Here is a 20927-nt window from a genome sequence, read left to right as displayed (position 1 = left end):
ACTGTGTGATGTTTGTAGGGAACTGAATTGTGAATATATGCTACTGTTAAGCACAGGTCTTCTACTGTATATGTGAGCTTTATTCATGTGTTGGACTCCTGCCCATTCTGCTCGGGGCTCCCTAAAGGGGGTGTGTCGAGGCAGTGGAGGGGGAGGGGTGCCCCTTTAGGTACACAGTGTACGAACACATGTGCTCTAGTGCTGAGGGGGTGTGTCACTCTCTCTACCTCTTTTGCGTTCCCTTCCTGCTTGGCTCCCTTTTTTCTATTGCTTTCCTTGCATCCCACATGCTCTCACACACACACACACACATACACATACTTGGCTTCTCCCCTTTCTCTCTCTTCTTTCTCGACTCTCGTCCGGGCTGCTTCTCCTTCGATCAGAGACACATAAAAAGGTAGGAGGGGTTGTGAGCATTGCTGTTTCTCTGTGCTGACTCATGTGTTTTGTTTTGGTAGATCAATACCGTGTAACTTCTGAAAGACATTGATAGAAAAAGAGCAATTCCAAGAGTTGTGTTTTTGTCATAGATGGTGCATGTGTGATGTTGTGGAACTGCACAATTCAGCAGGCAGAAGTATTTGATGAAGAAAACTTCTTTATGTTTGATTTGTTTTTGTGATGTCTCAGGACATTGACAGCTTAGTTTTTGCTATCCTATATCTGGGTGTGACAAGTTTGCTTTCTTTTGTTTTGAAAGTTGATTAGGCCCTTGAAGAAAATTTAAGAAGACAAAATGGTGGCCGGAATGGTAATGCCCTTAGCCGACTTGAGGGCCATCTATGAGCTCCTCTTCCGGGATGGTGTCATGGTAGCGAAGAAGGACGGCCGTCCTACGTGCATGCATCCAAACCTTGAAGGCATTGCCAACATAAAGGTGATTCGTGTCATGGGCTCACTCAAATCCAGGGGCTTTGTCAGGGAGACCTTTGCTTGGAAACATGCTTACTTTTATCTTACCAATGAGGGCATTGTGTACCTGCGTGAGTACCTGCACCTGCCCCCCGAGATCGTTCCTTCGTCCCTGCAACGTGTGCGTCGCCCTGCCTTCACCCTGGACGTGATGCGACGGGCTAATCGGGTGGGGAGTCAGACTGTGGAAGGCCCCACATCCTATGTTCCCAAACCCAGGGGAGTTGGAGAGAGCCAGGAGGGCATGATGGACCGCCAACGCTACCGCCACAAGAGACCCGGGGAAGAGGAAGAGGAATCTGACAAGCCCCCGATGAGGTTCAGGGGCTCCTACCAGTCCCGTGCCCCTCCTGGAGAGCCTGGTGCTCAGACCCAGACTTTCTTCAGGAGAGGCCAGGGCCTCCGTAGAGGCGAGGAGCGCATGCCCGAGGAGGGCCAAAGGAGAGGTTTCAGAGGCTCCCAGTTTTCTTCTGAGAGTAGAAACGCTGCCCCAGTTAGAGAGCCCAAACCACCAACCTCTCGAGTCTCAGTGATCCCCAAGGAAGTTTCAGTGGCTTTGCCACCAGTGTTCATTCCTGCAGTCGAGCCAACTCCTGAAGTCCCTGTTATGGCCCCTGAGGAGGTTCCATTGACTCCGGCAGAGGAGCCAATCCCTGAAGTGGCTCCTGAGGTTCCTGCTGTTCACCAGGTCCTTGAACCAGAGGAACCAATCTCTGAGGTACCTGTTGTGACTTCCAGCACACCAGAAATCCCTGCAGATGAACCAGTCTCTGAAGTCCCTGTTGAGGCTCCCAGCACACCAGAAATCCCTGAGGAGGTTCCACAGGCTCTGGAGCCAGAGGTGGAGCCAGAGGTCCTAGCTCCAAGTGTGGAGGATGTTGTGGAGGAGGAAGTAGTTCAAGAGGTTGTTTCTGCTGAGCCACCTGAGGTCACTGAAGAGCCTGAGCCTGTAGAAGAGACAGTATTGGAAGAAGAGGGGGCTATAACCCAAGTGCCTTCAGAAGAATTGAACCAAGATGTGTTGGAAGATGGCAAGGAGGAAGAAGAGGAAGAGGAAGGAGATGAAGAAGAAGATGATGACGATGATGATGATGAAGAAGACGAAGAAGACGACGAAGAAGATGAACCTAAGCCAGTTTTGCAGGAACCTGCTGAAGTCACTGAAGAGATCATTACTGAAGTTAAGCTTGATGAAGACTCCCAACCAGCCCCCTTGGTTGAAGAACCCAAAGTAGAGGAACAGGATGTTCTTAAAGAAGTGGTCACCGAGGCAGTGACCACTGAAGACACTCCGGATGTTCCTGTTGAGGTTGAGATTGACATCCTGGAAGAACCCAAAGAGCTTGTAGACAACGAGTTAGAAACCCACGTCCCTGCGGCCAAAGCTCAGACCCCTGAGTCAGATTCTGACTATGAACTACCAAGCCCTCCATCGCCAGTCGCTGATGACTTCACAAACCTGTCGGCGGAAACAGGAGTGAGCCATAATGCTGTTTGTCCTGAAAGTTCCAGTATGCAGATTGCCCAGGAAACAGTTACAGTAGTGGAGGAACCAAATGTCTCCCAAGTCGCGTCCCAGTCCCATACCTACGTACAGATGTCCTCCTCCTCAGTGATGGTTTCCAACATGGTACCTGAGCTTGGACTCGAGCAAGAGAAGGCTGAGGCCTTTGAGGGACATTTTGCCAGCCCCTTTGTCTCCTCTGATAGCCCCATTGCTGTCCTGAAGAGCAATCTGCCTCATGGAGACTGGGGCTTCCTCACAGAAGACCCCAACGAGGAACAGGAGGTCAAGAAAGTCTGGCCAGACTCCATGGAAGGTTCGAGCCCATTCTAGTTCCTTTTCCCTCCTCCTCTCTATTCCTTCCTCTTCCTGTCTTTTCCTGAAGCACTGACAACATTCAGGCGTTGCTATGGGTACTCTTTCTGTTTGTGAATGTGTGGGAGGGTGAACGCGGGATAATTTGATTTAGTAGTGATACAAATAATGGCCTTGTCATTTTCGATAGAGCTAAACAATAACCAGACTGCTAATTGAATGTCATCTTTAGGATGCATGATGAAGAGCATTGCTCTTTTCTGCTACTGCTTGCTTGCATGCTGCATACTGAATGCCTGATGTAAAATGTTTATATTTTATATAAAATGTTAATCCAACTAGTTTCTCACCCAATTTGATTTACAGTACATGACCATTTGCATTTACGAATTGCCTTAGAGAATGTGCTTGTAGAATTTTTAATTTTGTTTCTATGATGTCTCAATGTTCAGAGGATTGCCAAGATGCTGGAGATTTTCTACACATTTTCTCATTCTGCATATATTCAACAAGCACACTCACACTTTGAAACTCACACAGAGGCCAACCTGAAACCATAGATACAATGGTATAGGACAATTGGTATAAAAGTATAAAAGCTGTGCTGTATAGTACTTTTATTTCTGCATTTGGCAGTGCTACTTTGGGCTGTTTCAGTGGCCACGTGCGTACAGTAGCTGTGCTCAAAAAAGGAATGGAGCTTTAGTGTAAGTTGAGCTGTGCCGTACCGCACTGCACTACTGTGCACTGTATTCCGGGTTCGATTTGCTGGGGGGATGGGGTTAAATCCATGCCTCTTTTCCCCCTCTGGTCATCCATCATGGTCAGACTGAATGATGTTTATGTTTGATAATATCACAATTTAACAATTTCATAAAACCCTGTTGTCCTTAACTTCAGCAAATTTTCAAAAATCTTAAACATTATACACTTTTAATTTTTTTTTATTAAAAAGCACAAATTGCCGATCTACAAGCTCTCGGCGTGTTGCAATGCAACACGTTGTGAGCTTATAGATCGGCTATTTCTGCTATTTGTTTTACAACAATGTATCTATCTAGGGCATAAGTGGTTAAGAAAATGTACCCACCTCCCCCTCTGGTTTCTTTGCAAATCGAACCCTGACTGTACTATGTGTGCTGATCCAGTGCCCCCCCTCCCCTCCCCTCCCCCTGCATCTGCTCCTCAGTGTGCCCAGTGATGCTACAAGTCTGTTCTGTTTTATGTACACTGCAAATATTTACAAAGGCATACTTTCTCCTCGCTGCTCTCTACTCCTGCTCTCAGCTGAGTGGGGGAATGATTGAGAAAGCTGTAAAAATGCATGTTATGTAATAAGTGCTAGTGCTATATTGTTTGTCAAATAGTTCTACAGATGTTTATCTTACTTAGAGCTAGAAATATTTTTTGCATGCCTGAAGTGTGCATACTATAGAACAAAACAAAACACCGTGACCCATTAAGACCTGAGGCTGTTTCTTCAAATTCAATTCTAAATCATAACAGTTTTCTGAAAAACCTATGTTGCTATATATATCGTTGCTGTCTGGCAGAAACCTCTTATCTCCATATTTTAACTTTTTTTGGAAATGAATGCCTTACTTGATCATACTAGAGCGTCACAAAAATAGCAGATCCACAAGCTCGAAACGTGGCGCAAAGCCGCGCGTTTTGAGATCTGCTGCTTTTGCTACTTTAGCATTTGAATCAACTGAAAAGTAACTGTTTTGGACATACAAGGTTTCCACCCGACATAGACGATATATAGCTAAAATCTAAAATGACACAGATGCTTTCCCGGTTATAATGGGTCAAAGGTCAATGCAAAAAACAACAGAATCCTGTACACTCTTCACTTGTACTGTTGTTAAATAGGTGCAATAATTAGGTTAGAAGACCTTCATCACTTGAGGATTCTTGCCTGATTCTATTGTATTAATTGTAGAGGTACCACTTTTGGTGTGTGCTACGTATGTGTTAAGGGGGTGTAAATTAAATTATGATTTTATTTTAATAAGTGTTAAATAGCTCTACATTCCAATAGTAATAATCATGCTATATGATTCTCTTAAGTAAACAGAAATGTATTGGTACTGGAACACTATCAAATTGAAGCTGATGAATGATCTTTGTGGGGTTCTCTCTCCTGATTGGATACGATTGGTATGCCGACCTGGAAATATAGTTTACTAAAGAACTGGAGAGATGGGGAGACCTGTTACTGAACAAACACTCTATAGCAATGATTATTATCTAGAGCTTTAACTTCTTTTTACAAAAACATATCACTTACACCTCTATAAAGGACCTACTACCTAGTACTAGGTCTGCTAATATACTACAGTACAGTATGTACCTTTGTACCTGTTTCATACAGTATGTTTTAAAAATGAAACATTTAAACATCACACACAGAAGTAGTGGCGCCGCTTATCCATTATTTTATTTTAGAGCCATTAGAGCCATTGCATCAACTTTAAAAAGTAAATGTATCGATCTGGAAATAAATAAATAAATAGAATAAATAAATAATATACACACACTTCCAAAGTATCTATTTGGAAGAATTACTGTGGGTAAAATGAGAGTGCTCTACTGAACTGTCATGGGTGATTCATTGAAATGCAGTATGAAGTTATTTTCACTCATCTTTAGAATTTGCATAGCAGGAATGCAAAAGCCCCTCGTGATGCATGACAAGTGACATGCTATATCACTATGATCCTATTAGTTTATATATATATATAAACTAATATATATATATTTATGAAATATGCCCATAATAGGGACTCTCGGGATCATGTTAATTAGTGTAATGCAGTACTCTGTATATTACAGTATATATATCACAGGAGAAGCACCATCTCTAGTCACTGTAATATAAGGAAAAACATGTTCACAGTACACGTACACTATCTTGCCGTTATCTTTTAAAACCCTTCCAGAGGGTTGCTGTCCCAGGAAAATGTAATCTAATCTCATTTTGGTTATTGGTGATTGATCTCAGAGGTTAAAATGTCAGTGTTTACGCTGTATGTTTTAACTCACAGTTTTATAAGATATTGTCTGAGAAATGCTTTATCTTGAGATGAGTTGCACCTGCAAATACTGGTGCTTTGTGTTGGAACTGAATCAAGGCTTTTGTCACGTCAGATCCAGGGACAGATTTTTACTGCAGGTTCTAGTTGTGGTCTGTATTCATTCCAGATAAACAAGTCTTGTATATGGCCGTTGCCTAGTTTGTGTGCTTCCTGCTCAGCATATTTCTATATTCCAGCAGGGATGACTGAGGATGTGATGGTGGTACTGCTGCCCTCTGCTGGGACATTAGCACATATACTTTACTAGAGACCATGTGCCTTGAAGCACATGGTCCTCCTGGCTGTAGAGTCTACACAGTGTACAAATATAGTATACTCTGCATATTGTATGTGGCACTTTTGTGCGGCACAAAATCCCCCCCCCCCCCCCCCCCCCCACAATTTACTTACAATTTTAGCTGTTATGGTGAATTTGTTTTTTCTTTTAGTTTTAGGGCTTTGGTCTGTATACATGGTTGGGGGGTGTATCGAACCTGTGGCTTACTAAGCACAAGGCCACCTTGTTTATTGTCAGAAACATGCAGTATGGAATTTCCATCTTGTCCTAGTTCGTACCTGAATGTATCGTCTTTTCTTTATCTTTGTGAATGATTGTAATGACGAAAGTGATGGTTTGTAGGCAGCATTTTCGCACTAGCCCCACATCGAATTGTTCTCTGACCCTCCCTGGATGCACGGCCTGCCCGAGAACTTTCCATTCTCAGGGCTGATGTATGACTAAGCAAAGATCGGGAAATCTGAGTCCAATTAAGCCACACTCAGCTTTTCCTGCCTCCCTTCCCGTGCCTCTGTGAGAGAGGGCAAAGCTGCAGAGCGGTCCAGATGGGAACATGTGGCAGTTGCCACCTTAAATCTGGCCTGCAGTACTCCCTGTTTAAGCCCAGCCTGCTGTGAACGTTAAACTCCAACATTTAGAAGGGCTGTGCATACTGTAAATGCAGTGACAACAGTAGCACATAGCTAGAGCTTTAGTTAGTCTCATATTTTCGGATACATTCACAATGCAAGTGATAGGTTAAGATTAATTAAGAGAATTCAACACCAAGAAGCATGGCTGCTACCATGGAAATGACTCATGTCATAGACATCATGGAAGCATTGATCCAACAGGGCCAAGGTAGGAAGCATTTACTATCCGTACACTTCTGTCTTCTTACCAAGAGATGTCACCACTCACCACAGAAGTACCTTATGGATAGTCTTGGCTTGTGACGAGATACTATAGGACCAACGAGTGAGCATGACACAGGCACTCTAATCTACTGTAAGATGCACACAGCCAGTGTATCATCAGTTATAAGTAAGGGCTTTTGACAAAGCATGTGCTTTTTAGAAATCCTTAAATGTTTACTGTAGTGCACATTTGTAATTGGTAATTGGAGCTTGGCTTAATTGTTATACCTCCAAAATATGTTCCCATGCATTTATTGCAACCGTAGACTTACTACATATAGGGAGTAAGACTGAAGCAAATTATAGTTCATTGCTTTCTAAGACTTGGAGTAAAGACCCGCGCTGTGTCTGTGGGTGTCTGGGATCAGGTTCCCTGGTGTTAAATGCAGGGGGCGTGGGCAGGGGGTGAGGCCTGACTGGCTGGTCCCCCAACCTCTCTCTACCAATAGCACTCTGCCTCCTCATCATGGGTAATTTGCCTGCATTTACAAAAGTGAGGGTCATTCCTATGGGGTGCCATATATAATATAATGTACAGCTATATAAATAGCATGCCCACAATGACTAGCATCTGTTGCCTGGACATGCCTTGTCTAAACACATCATTACAAGTTTATTTTGCTCATTATTTCTAATCTAACTTTTGATTATATAAAGTAGCACTTAATCCCAATTTGTAGAGGGTTTTTGATTACTTGTGCCGATTTAAATACATTGATGTACAATGCTATTAAAGCCCTCAAGCCGTGTACCAGAGCCACTGCTCTGACTAGTACATAAACACAATATGACAACTTCTTGTGGGTGGCACACACGCAGTTCATTGTGATTGGCTAGTCTGTGCTCATGGGGATACATTTTCAATAATTTCCAAGTTTTTTTTTATGTCTCCCACAGACAGACCTTTGTTATGGTAGCCGGTTGGCAAATCCATGTTTTCCGCTCTTTGTCTCCATCCTGTAAGAAAATGTGTCCCCTAGTATTTACACAGCCCTGCAAATGGCTCTTATCCAGTACTGTTCGTCAGAGCACCAGAGATATGCAGTGTTTCCACTGCGAACGGAACAAATTAAATCCAACTTGCGTGGCTGTCTAGTTTTTATTTCCCAGCCCGCTTCCAGACTTTCTATCCCTTCTTTCTTTTTTCTTCCTTCATTCCTTCTCAAGCACGCCCCCCTGGTTTTGATCAGTGTGCAGTGTCTTGAGGTCAGATGTGAATCCTTGCAGTATTAGTTCAGAATAATGCTTGAAAGACACGAACGGGCTGAGTAAAGATGGACCTTTGCTGTTGTTCTTGTTGTCGAAAAAAAACACATGGTAAGTGGATTATTTTATTTGTGTAGTAGTTACAGGCCCTATTCTATTGGACTTTGTGTCATTGCTCTTGAGGATGCTTTGAGAAGGTGACAGTAAGGGAAACGTGGTGATGCAAGCACATTCCCTGTATTGGTACGTTGTTTTTGGTACAGGATGATTTTAAATTAAAGTTAACGTTGAGTTTCCAGTCATTCGACTTTAAACTACCTTGTTACTCTGAGTGTTGTGAAGGTCATTACTAGAGCTTATTATTGTTTTGATATTTTGACTGATGTCAAAATTACTTTTTTTGTGATAGACCTACTACTCTTACATTGGAATGTGCTATTAAACAATACTTGCAGTCAATGTGAGAACATAGGACCTCTACTACCGTAGGGGGTGATTGAACAAGCATCCCATGTGAGGACAGTAGAAGTGGGCGGACTCCACCCTTGTGGGAGTGGTAGGAGAGGTCAAAGTGCTATAGCCAAACATCTGTATTTATTGTTTTTATTCCACTGCTTGATATTCACTCTACACACCGTACTCTCTTTCATTCTCACTTTTATAACGGTCCAGATATTTGTCTCAAATGAGAGCTTCCTGATTATTACCTGGCAAATTAACCCGGTCAGCATTGAAGCACATGGTCCTTGCTACATTTGTCGCTTCTTAATTATCTCAATTGATGTTTTGTGTTCGTCTGAGATATAGTTTCTAAGTGGCCCAAGATGTTATATGTCATAACATATAAGATTGTATGTCATAACTATCTTTGTTGTGGCACGTGCTGTAACTGTGTTAACTGTTTGCTAGATATTTGGAAATGTCATACTATAGCATAGCCTAGTTTATTGAAGGTCTACTGTATATGGCGAACCACTGTTTTCTTTATACACTGACATTGAGCACGCCACAGGTCATGTCATAAGATCTATTTGGGCTTTTTTTTTAATGGGAGACGGCTGCTATTTTGCCTTGCGTCGCCATCCCTTTGCAACCATGTCACTGGTCTTGGTGCCAGGTTACAGCATGGTATTAAGGGTGTAACTGACACTCTGCAGTGCCGAAGCTGAAACTCTCCTGGCTGTGTTTTGCCAATTGAAGGTTCTTGAGGCAAATGTCAGTGTGTCCACTGCGTGATGCTTTTGATCTTGGCCATAATGTATTTGGGTGTGTGGTGTGCACACAGCTTAGGGAGGATCAGTAGATAGGGTTTGTTTGTTGAGAAAGGATATGCACCAAAAGCTTTGCATAATAATGTAGTCCTAAAATGAGTCTCTGTACAGGCCATGACGTAACAAAGGTTACAGAATGAGTCAGTACTTTATAACGCTACTACACAAAAGTGGTAATCTCAGGAATTTGCAGTGCAGAAATAATTGTATTTATCAAAATGAGGAGAAAGTTTGCACGTTTCTCTTGGTCTAGCCTACTTAAGGAAGGCTTTTTAGCTCCTGGCTGCTGACTATTTTAATAACGGGGGATGTCCTAAAAAGAATGGTGTCGGGTAGGCCTGAGTGACGAAGCAGGTTTAAAAGAGATTATTTTTAACCACCACTATTTTGGTGGTTTTTCACTGATTGTTGGTCAAACACTATTCATTTATGCAGGCTTCTGGGAAGGTTATGGGCATGTGCTATGCTGTCCCAGCATAAGGAAGCAATTAGGGAGCAAAAAATGTAAATTAAGCCGCACGATGAAACTGGATTGATGGCGAGCTGTCTGTCTATTCTGTGGGGGAAAATAAAATGGGAGTCATGGTTTTAGTACAAACACAGAGAAAAAGGGGAAGGACTTGGATCATACATGACTCATAAAGTGGGCTGGAAAGTAACTGCAAGGGGCTTTGTCAAGGGGCAAAACATTCTATGGAGTTATTGAACAGTAAACTTGAAAGCAAAGTTTAGGTGTACTTCTGTATTTGCACTCCTTATCAATGCTGACCTGAGAGATAGAGAATGTGTGTGTGTGTGTGTGTGTGTGTGTGTGTGTGTGTGTGTGTGTGTGTGTGTGTGTGTGTGTGTGTGTGTGTGTGTGTGTCTGTCTGTGAGTGTGTGTGTTACACAAAACAGCCTCATGTATTATTAACTGCTGCAGATAGGCTGCGGAAAGCCTGGCACTGGGAAATGCAGAGAGCCTCTCGCAATGGCCAAGTGGAGTCACTACAGCAGAGGACTAGGAACTACCTTTGAACACTGTAGAGAGATTGTAGTTAGAGAAAAGTAAATTGTGAACAAAGATTATGTTTTAAATAACTAGAAAGAATAATAGAAAGAACAGAAAGTGCTGGCAGGTAGAAAAGAGAGTGAGAGAGAAAGAGGGGAGGGAGCTCAGCCACTTCTGGAGCCAGAGAGGACTGACTCACTGGAAGGGAAAAAAAGAGGGAGGGAGGCGGGGTGCACTGCTCGCTCCACTCGGCTCACTCTCGTAAAAGTCGCGAGCAACTTGGCCACCGCTCTTGTTTTAAAGTCCTGGATGGCACCACACCCCTAGACGCCCCCCTCCCCACCTCCCTTCCTCCACCCTCACTCACCTTTCACCCCAGCCCTCCCACCTGTCCTTGGAGCCTGTGACTCTCCATTCTGTCCCAGGCCCGATGCCGGCAAGCCCCCCTGGAAATGTGTTCCCAACCCTGGTGGTTGTGGGACACTTTGTTACTCTCTACGTCTTTTGGCAGTGGAGACTACGTAAGAAGCAAGGTAAGACAGGCTTAGTTACAAGTCTTACTTCAGGAGAGCTGCTGGTGCTAGTATTGTGTGCCTGCGGGAGATAGATCAAAGTTGTTTTTTTCCTCTGTGGCAAACCGGCCCCCTTCGGTCTTCACCATTCGTGCGTCCTCTCTCGTTTCTCTCTCGCTGTGTGTTGTCGTGATGCACACTCCCCTGTATCTCTTCCTCACCCCTCGTTTTTTTTTCCCAACACTCCCCTCTCAGTTTCCTGCCGTGTGGAGAGTGGTGTAGTTAACCCTGTAAATGCTGGTTGAAATGTGATGACGTAGGATCGGGGGTATTACACTCAACTATGTTTTGATGTTTGGGTCTGTCTTATTTTAATTGACCTTGCATAGTGTCTACAAGACTGATACATTTATATTGTATTTCTACTTTTGTGTTCATGTCATTTTGTATGGAGCAGGACTTTAATGCAGGAATCTTTTGACATTTGAGACTTTCTCAACTACAGTTGTGCTCAATCTACTGTTGTTTATAAAAAATGTTCAACAGGCCCCAGCTGGCCTATACCCCTTAACACAGACATTCTGTTCTTAGGGGAGTGGGAGTTCACAATGCGTTCTGCTCACTTAAAAACCTGAAGGTTACCTCTCAGGTATTTGGTGTTTAGCGACAGACACACCTTGCTGATCTCTAATTTACTTTTGACACACCTCGATGATGGCCTGTCAAATAGCCTACATGCCCAGTACATCTCTGGCCGCAGGTACAGTAACCAAACCAGCCACACCCCTAGGCAAATTACAGGATGCCTAGGGGAAAGTCTGCAGGTGCGGGAAGAGGACAATAGTAGTCCTCTCCCCACCCTCCCACGTTACAGTTGTGCTGTCAGAAAACCTGTTTAACAGCCACTGTACATAGTTTAAAAATACTTAAGCATACAATGAAGTGGCATATGATAATAACGCATCTTAACATACATCTGTGGCATCTACTACTAGTTTTAAGGATGCCACCTGAGGCCAGCTTTAAAGGAAAACAGTCAAAGTGTTATTTGAGAGGACCTTTGCCTTCACATATATTTTTGGGATATAACTTTATTTTGTTGAACAATGCCCAGACAGAGGCAGCTTGTAATGGCTTTTTGGTGTAGTGATGACAGGTTTATCATCATAAGTCTCTCTGGTCTCTGCATAAGCCCACCCCTGCGCGCGCGCGCACGCGCGCGCACACACACACACACACACACACACACACACACACACACACACACACACACACACACACACACACACACACACACACACACACACACACACACACACACACACACACACACACACACACACACACACATGCAGGAAGTCAAGGAGGGCCCGCCTAAAGCTGATAAGTGGAGATTTTTCAACTGGATATGTTATGATATGAGGGGTAACTTTCAAAACAATGACTAGGCAGCGCAACTTGAGGAAAGGTGGGGATCTGCGCACTGTTGAAAAAAACTCCAGAGCTTATGAGGAAAAAAATAGCGAAAATTAAATATTAAAGTTCTTAGATGACAATAAAATAAAATAGGGAATCTGCATTGATCGGGACCATATAGTATGCTTAACTGTAGTTGTGGCTGCACGTACAGCAAGACTACAGTAGGTACTTATTCAACTACAGATCAAATAGAATGTGACCAGGAAGAGAGGTTTGACTGGTAAATGGCAGGCAAACTTTGTGCTGTAAAGTAGGCCAAATGCCATCTCTACACTACATTGATATTCAGCTCATTTGCATGTGAAGAAACCAGGTTTCATGATTGGACTCGTAGCGATAGTACTTACTCTTGCACAATTATACTACCATTAAATGTGTTTGAGCTATGTTTTTACTTTGTCGTAGAGGTGGTAGACAGCAGTAGGTTATCTGTTGACATTACACGTCTAGTTCAAACAAAAGGAAAGGTGCGTAGAGTGGATGTCACGTGCTGCATGATGTTGGGCAGACAAAGCCTGGCCAAGAGTACTTGTGTAAAGCGAGGCTGTAGTTTGTTATAACAAGGTGCCTTTGGCTTCGTTCATTAAGGGGGAAGGTGGCTCTGGGGCAAAGGGAATTTACCCCAGCCAGGTTAAAAAAAGCACACAGAATGTCTGCAGCCCTGCCACACGCAGAGGTCGGGCGATGATGGTCAACTCAACACAGGAAAGAGGAGGGGGTAGGGTTGTCTGTGTATCCTGGATACAGACATAACATAACAAACTTATAGTTGCTGCTAAGCTGTGTACGCGTGTTCCCGATCTGATCCTCAGGACCTTTAAACAATCTGAGTAATTTATTTGTGTGTGCATGTGTGTTTGTGTGTGTGTGTGTATGTATGGCTGGATAATGAAAGAGTCATTTGCTTTGAGCGTGTGATTGTAATGATTACAGATGAGAGTTTGTGTAGCAATTTAAGTAGCAGACCATCATTACCATAGGTTGTAAATCATGCGCTTTCAGTTGATTTGGGCTTCTCCTCATCTGTGTTCTCCTAAACCGTGGCATAGTAGTGTTGCCTGCAGTTTAATACATTGCAAAGTAACTGAAAATGAATTATGTTGTCTGCTCTCCTCAATTGTTGTGCTTTTACTGTTCTTTTGCCTTGAGATTTCCGTCAACAGTATTTTATTAGGCTCTCTAAGGTCTCTGGAGATTAGAAGATTGCCATGCACTTTTATGGTACCATTCTTGATAGTGAATTTAATCCGCCCTTTCAGGAAGACACACCCAAGTCAGCATCAAACATTACTGTAGAACAGGGGATGGCACTGGAGACAAGGTGGCTCGGTCTAGTGAACGCCAAGCCATATATTTTGAGTTGGCATGGATCCAGGTTTTGGCTTGTAAAGCCTGATTCATGTACCGCCGTACAACGGAGCATAAATTAGGCATTACTCTGTTTCTGTGTCTCTTGATTCGTAACTTGTCTGTATAACTATAATGAGATATTTGAAGAGTGTGGACGCCCATTCAGGGGCAACCATTGTGTCCTGACCTCCCGCTATGCCTTTCACAATGACCTGCGGACAACAAAGACATATGTGCACACGTGTACAAATCCACACAAACATTATACACAGGTGCAACACAAGGCAACACACTCCTGAGTGTTAATTTTACTTTCAGAGTTGAATTAACACTCCATCGATCCTCTCCAGCATCTTGGCATGTCCTCAAGAATAAATGATACTGCTTGTGCTTTGTTTAAAGTGTCAATGCTGATACAGCGTCTGAGATATGTCCGATTATGTTTCATAGGGTGAAGAGCCGGCAGCCTTGTCACATCAACGCCCTTTTCTGATCAAAACTGGCTCTCTCTCATATCAGGGAAAATACCACCAACTACCTCTGCCAAAAACAGGACTTTTTTAATCTTCTCCATCAACCAAACATTCAAGGTTTTACTACAGGACAAGTTGAGGGTGACTTTTAATTAGAATTGTATTTCAGTTTTTCTATTTTGATTAGTTTGACAAAAAATAAATAAATGTGAAACTCAATTCTCATAGTCTTAAGCATAGGTTTACTTTTAGGAATTTCATTTTTGTTTCATAACTGTGTGCTAATTGTGGTCCACAGAATTCATCAGATGCAGTATAGACTCATAGTCATGACTTATAATACCAGTACTGGTATAACACTGGTATAATTCTGGTATTACACAGACGTGTGTTTAAAATATGAAACATCCAAAAAAAGAATGTATGAAATACATGAATACACCCTGTTTTGACAGAAACATTATCTCCCATTTGTTTGCTAAGTTTTTAACAATGACATTTATTTTTGTTGCATAATAACAAAATAATTAAATTTTGAATGGTTGCATATTAAGTGAGCTTTATATGTATACTTATTTTTTATAAATGGATCGTGTGATTATCAGTCTAGTAACCTAGAACTAATCTGGGTCAGTATATAGCTGCTGAGAATAAAAAGTAAATTTGGAGCTATTGAGCACTAAAATTAAACGATATCCTTAAACACCCACAACTGACATTTTCCCCTCATCTACACTTTTGAATGGTTGACAAGTGTTTGGGAATGAATTCTTCTCTTTGGAAATTTACCCCATGTTTGTCCTTCTATTCTTATTAAAAGACATTTGGAATACAAGTCTGATTTTTCTTTTTAATCCACTTCTTTTCTTTTCTTTTTTATTATTAAAAAAACGACTTTGTATGTAGTTGAACTTGTTTAATTGTGATTCAGATTCTGAAGAGAGGTCCCTGTGGTGAAAAAAAGAAACAGAAACAATAAAACCAGAAATAATGTGGGAAAGCTTATCTATTGCACAAATGAAGAAACAAATGTATTTTACTGTATGTGTCCATGAATATGAAATGCTTTCAATGTTATGGAAAGAGAGAACAAGCCTGCTCTGTTCAGATTATTTATGACGCACAGCTGTTATGAATGTGCCTAAAGTGTAATTTATCATCCATGGCACATGCTGTAGACACAGTTGGTCCTATTATATATGCTGTGCAACAGAGTAGTCACAGGCTGTGTAATCACTCAATAGGCTCCTCACTATCTGGGCGATATGTCAACACAATAAATTATCTGGTATTTCTGACCAAATTCCTTGATATTGTGAGATAATATAGGTTTTCTTTTTTAATTTTCCCAATTATTTCTAAAGAATAAAATAAGTTATTTAAAACCAGGAAATTACATCAACATGCCATATCATGATATTTTGATATCCAAAATCCCAGACATAGCCTATCTAGTCTCATACTGTATATCACGAAATTATAATGATATGATATTGCCCAGCCCAGCTATTATAGTTGAGGACTTTATTAGCCTACTCCTGTAACTCCCTGTAAGGCAGTGGTTCTCAAAGTGCGGTCCCGGGACCCTCAGTGTTCTTTGCTTGAGGGGGTTCTAAATTGACACTTACAGGTTTGTAACTCTGACAGTTGGTTCCATGTGTATACTGTCAGAGTCAGGGGGGGGGGGGGTGCTTGAAACTTAAGTTTGAGAACCACTGCTGTAGGGAGTGAGTGTGAGTGAATGATTTGGGACACATCCACACAGTGTACAGTTGAAATAGGGAAGACAGCACACAGAGTAGAGGGCGGGGTCTGGTAGTGATTTGAATAATACTACATTTATATGTACTGTCTGTCCTGCCAAAAGATCGGTCTTCATTTCTGTTTTGAAAGCTATTAAAAACATTCCATGGTGCCTTATGTAATGTTCGGTAATGAAGGCACACAGCCATTTCCATTTCACATGCACCGCCATGCTAAAGTAGAGACAGACGACTGAAAACAGACAGTGTGTAAACGCTGCTCCAGACGGAGGCAGGCGGTCTAATCTGGGATGTCTTCTTGTTCCATGTTATCATGATGTGTCCAACGGCAGCGCTGAGAGGCACAATGGAGGAGAAGAGAAGAGCGCCCACTCCTTCATTTCATTAAACACAAACAAATGTGGGCCGGGCTTTTGGAAAGGGAACGTTTGACTCTTTGCAATGCGATACGACCCCTTTTTCCCTCTACTTCTTCATGTGGCTTCGGTTCGGTAGAGGAGAAAGGATTCATTTTTTTTGTCTGTCTGGAGGGCTGAACTCAGAGGACAAACGCGTGCGGCAGGATAGCCTATACATTTTGGGGTGTGTGTGGGGGGGGGGGGGTTAAAGAGTGTCCACAGTGGTGCGCATTTACGCACGGCACAGCACACAAACAAAACAAAACAGGATGGCTAAACTTGTCACAGATACGGCCATCGCAGCTAAGTCGTCTTCTTGGTATGGCGGCGCCTTCGACCGGGAAATTATTTATGGACGCGCTAATTACATCCACGAAATGAGCTGTGGTGAAGTGGGATCCCATCTGTACAGCCGCATGTGTTGCGCAGGTAAGCAGCGCTTGTCCGGTCATATACCGTCTGTCGGCTCTGTCTGTCTCCACTCTCCAGGCGTCTCCGTCCGTGTAATAGGAGGAGTTCTGTGAGGGAGGGCTGGGGGTGTGAGTGTGGGGGGCTGGTGATGGTGTTAACCCATTGCATGCAAGCACTGGTAACGGGATAGGTGGGCACTGGCCGGGACATCTGGGCACCTCGATGTAAAATTGGCTATTTTGTCCAAAAATCTTAAAAAATAAAATATTTGAAAAATAACCACTTAAACCCCATATGGGGAAACGGAGTCCCTCAGGGCTCAATACTTGTATATTTAATGTTTTGTATCATTGTGGGGAAAGCGTTCTGAAAATAGGGCGTTGCATTGTGAACTTGTCAATCTGATATTTTCAGTGAAAATAGGGTTTAAGTGGTTAAGTAAAGTAAAGTGCATGATTACATGCTTAAACATTCGACAATTAAAGTCTAATATTTCTACAATTGCTACAAATTGCTACAAAACCTGTATATCCAGTCATTTTGGGGCATAAACAAGAAGTTGAGGAATACAATTAAGTCTGATAATGATGTATACAGTGCATGTTCACATCATGTATACTTTACATTACTTTACATCATTTTTCTAATATTTTATTTTTTTACATTTTGGACAAAATAGCCAATTTCACATTGAGGTGCCCAGATGTCCCTAGTGCCCAGATGTCCCTAGTGCCCACCTATCCTGCATCAACCTGTTGCATACAAGCATTGCATTGGCAACACTAGCCCTAATATTTGTTTTGCAAACACTCATTGCTCTTTGGAAAGTGGTCTATAATAGTGCACCAAGGAACGTTTACACAAGAAATGGGCTTGCCTATCGCCCAAATACCTTTGATCTATTAAGAATGATTCACAACAACATTTTTAGTTTGGACAGCCTATTTTACATCCAATATGGGTTCTGCAAGAAATCCTTCGTCTGAAAAAGTAGGCAACCACAGTTTAACTGTTCCCTCTCTATTCATATGCAGCAGCTTAAACATTAACCACATTTCTTATCGTGTCCGTCTTCCACTCTAGTCATGTAAAACATTATGGTTATTATCGTTATCATTGGACTGTATAAAATCTAACGGGACCACTCAACATTCCCCACAGGAGGCTGTTTTCTTTTTTTCTCCCTGAAGTCCCCTTTGCTCCAGAGCAAGTATTTTCTTTTGCCAACAACTCATTTATAAATAATACGTCAATGGACTCCCAAGCTTCTGTGTGTTTTGGCATGTTGTCCTGGAGACGACTCTCACGTTTCATTTTACGGCAATCGAGAGTGACTGTCCAACAACACAAGCCAAAACACTGTCGGCCACTGTTGACCTACTACTTACTACTACTTTCCACAGTTGTCATAGTAACTCTTGACTAGAACAGTGGTTCTCAACTTGTGGGTCGGTACCTCCAGGGGGGTCCCCAAATGACAGTGAAGTGACAATTTAAGGACTTTTAAGACCTTTTTAATATATATATATTTTTTAAAGAAAGCTAAGAAAAAGACCATTACTGCATCAAAAGTAATCGCACGAGGCGTTGTGAGCTTGTAGATCAGCTATTTTCACAATATTTATCTCTGGAACGGAGTCAAACAAAATGGGGGTCCCCAGTTCAAATATGATTATTTTGGTTGGTCACAGCCTGAAAAGTTTGAGAACCACTGGACTAGAAGGTGGAAAGAAAGGCATAGAAAATCACCAGTGACATATTTTATGAATTAATTTATAAAATTTGGCTGGTCATTATTGTAGATAACATTTGAGGGATGAAACATTAGAGTACAGTAGTATCCCATTTTCAACAGAGGAGGGAGACAAACATCCTCTCCTCCTGCATTATTGGCTGTCACTACCGCAGCTGGAGAGCCCATCTGCTCCATCCAAATTACCCAGTGATACCATACTTTTGTAACCACAAAATAATGAAAAAAATAGCATATTTCTTTTGGTGTTTGGGTGCATATTCCCAGAGTGAAAATGGTTTCTTTCTTAAACAAGAGCTGGTGTCATCAGTTTCTTTCCATGGTGGATGCGGAGACATCATAATTAAGGGCTGCAGCTATTAGGGGCTGCAGCAACCTTAGAGATTATTCTATTGATTACTTTTTTGATTAATCAAATAATCGAGATGCACATTTCTATGTGTTTTTATATCAACATATCAATTTACACTTTGATTAAACACTTAAGCCCTATTTTATACTTGCACTGTTGTCTTACAACAGTGTCACACAAAAATAACGAAAATAGCCGATCTACAAGCTCACAACGGGTTGCGATATAATGTGTTGTGAGCTTGTAGATCAGCTAATTTTGGTGTTTTGTTTTTTTTGGGTTGGGGAAACAAAGCTCTATTGTTTTTTATGATAATTTAGTATTGATTATTTTTTATAATGATTACATTGATTCCTTCGATTAACTGTTGCACCCCTAATCCATAATAACGACACAGCTTTGTAGTCTATAGTAGATCATATTTTTATAAGGGCCTCTTTATTGCACGTTGGGATCTGCTGCCATAATGCCCTTAGGGCTTCCATTCCATGCCTTCTTTATGAGCCCACTGAACCATCTTACATTAATTCCATTACTCCTTTCTTATTAATTTGATCATAACATATGAAGAAAGCTTCCACAAATCTTTATTAACATTCCTCTCCTCTAAAGGGCCAGTATTGCGTGTTATCATGTGCACAGAGAGAGATGGTTAGGTGAGGTGAGATGGTCGAGGTGATGGGGTTATCGCAGGGAGCTGGCTCCCACTGTCTGTGTGGTGGATGGGTACGCCCCGAGTAGGAATGTTCAGAAAGAAAACACAATAAAATTCGGAGTGTTTAGTTTTTAGTCTCTGAACTTAACTCTCTGAGAGTGTAAAAATGGACCCTTGAGGTTGATGGTGTACAAGCTCCCCCTCATGCCAAAGCTGTCATCGTAAAACATGCTATCTGCTTTTATGACTTATGGCTCATCCCTGCATAGTATATGCTATAGGGGGGAAAATTCCATGTGTTCCAACTTGTTGCTATTCTTAAATTCTTGAAATAATACAAAAAGGGTGACTGAAGGTATTTTCATTTAGCAACACAATGTTGTTGTTTTTATTATATAATATTGTCCTGAATGGCATTAGCCTTTACTAGCAGAAAAACTTAACTGTATATTCCAACTAACCTAAATGCTATCTGGAAATGTCCAGTGGAGCATGACTGTATATGAAAATAATTTGTAATCTAGAGGCAAGATAAAAACAAAAATCTATTAAAAATGGTAATGTCTTAAATGTGGTAGTTGATTTATTAATGTATGCAATTAATTTAGCATACACGGTTTATACAGGTACAACGAATGATAGCACTTTGCAGTTGATGTGCTTGAACATTCCTCAACATTTTGTTATCAGGTTATCAAGTTCATATTTCAGGACATCAGTTGATTTTCAAAGAGACACCATGCACATCTGCAATAGACAAAACATACAGAAAACATGTGTGAAACACATGAAATTAATAATGAAATATGCACCATGCATATTTGTAATAGACAAAAACATTTGCAGAAGACATATGTGAGACACATGAAATTAATACTGAAAAATGCAGAAAATGCTATAAAAGTGTGAGGAGTCTGTTGAGCATTTTAGCAGCTTTGGTCTCAGCTTTGGTTGTTATTTCACATCCATCTCACTTTAAGGCTATGCTTGGGGTTTTTGGTATGGTTCTGTAATTCGTAATGCATGTTTAAGGCGGGTAGAGGTATCAGCAACTTCTTCTCCTGTCCCAACAAGCCACCGCCCAGTGCAGGCATTCAAAGAATCCCTCTCCTCTCCAATATCTTGTGTCAGTATCTCCTTTGAAAGAAGAAGATGGATACTGCTAAGGGTGAAAGGTGTTCCAGGTATGTTGGCGCTATGTGACACATCTGTGAAGGTGCTAAGCTACAGCACTGGAGGCCTTGAACCAGGTCGTGACCATGGCTCCGTCAAATAGCTCCCGTCCCGTATTCCCTGAGAGCAATG

At 41.9% G+C, this 20927-nt stretch overlaps 2 protein-coding genes across 15 annotated transcripts in view; both read left to right on the top strand.

Moving 5' to 3' along the window:
- The window catches only part of pleca (plectin a), a 129009-nt gene that overhangs the window by 62224 nt on the left and 45858 nt on the right, over positions 1 to 20927 (top strand). For 3 of the 14 annotated variants that reach the window (XM_084079855.1, XM_084079854.1, XM_084079851.1), the window contains exon 1: positions 16231 to 16880. The exons of 6 other annotated variants lie outside the window; for them this stretch is intronic. In XM_084079855.1, coding sequence (XP_083935981.1) covers positions 16721 to 16880 — 160 coding nt within the window. In that variant the 5' untranslated portion in view covers positions 16231 to 16720. Of the gene's footprint in view, positions 1 to 8267; positions 8326 to 10609; positions 11010 to 16229; positions 16881 to 20927 lie in introns of those variants that run through there. 5 more of the 14 variants (XM_084079849.1, XM_084079848.1, XM_084079859.1 and 2 more) reach the window with 3 other exon arrangements.
- On the top strand, positions 259 to 15125 carry LOC311061291 (uncharacterized protein). The gene is made up of 3 exons (XM_084079867.1): positions 259 to 400; positions 704 to 2735; positions 14268 to 15125. The coding sequence occupies exons 2-3, from the start codon at positions 740 to 742 to the stop codon at positions 14270 to 14272; spliced, it is 2001 nt and encodes a 666-aa protein (XP_083935993.1). The 5' UTR covers positions 259 to 400; positions 704 to 739; the 3' UTR covers positions 14273 to 15125.

Source organism: Gymnoscopelus microlampas, assembly GCF_963454915.1.
Source record: "Gymnoscopelus microlampas genome assembly, chromosome: 15".
Taxonomy (NCBI): Eukaryota; Metazoa; Chordata; class Actinopteri; order Myctophiformes; family Myctophidae; genus Gymnoscopelus; species Gymnoscopelus microlampas.
The sequence above is the reverse complement of the archived record's forward strand: the minus strand, read 5'-3'. Positions and strand labels throughout refer to the sequence as shown.

Bases quoted from the DNA above. Each gene is read 5' to 3' on its own strand.
- LOC311061291 (XM_084079867.1), top strand. From the start codon at position 740: ATGGTGGCCGGAATGGTAATGCCCTTAGCCGACTTGAGGGCCATCTAT.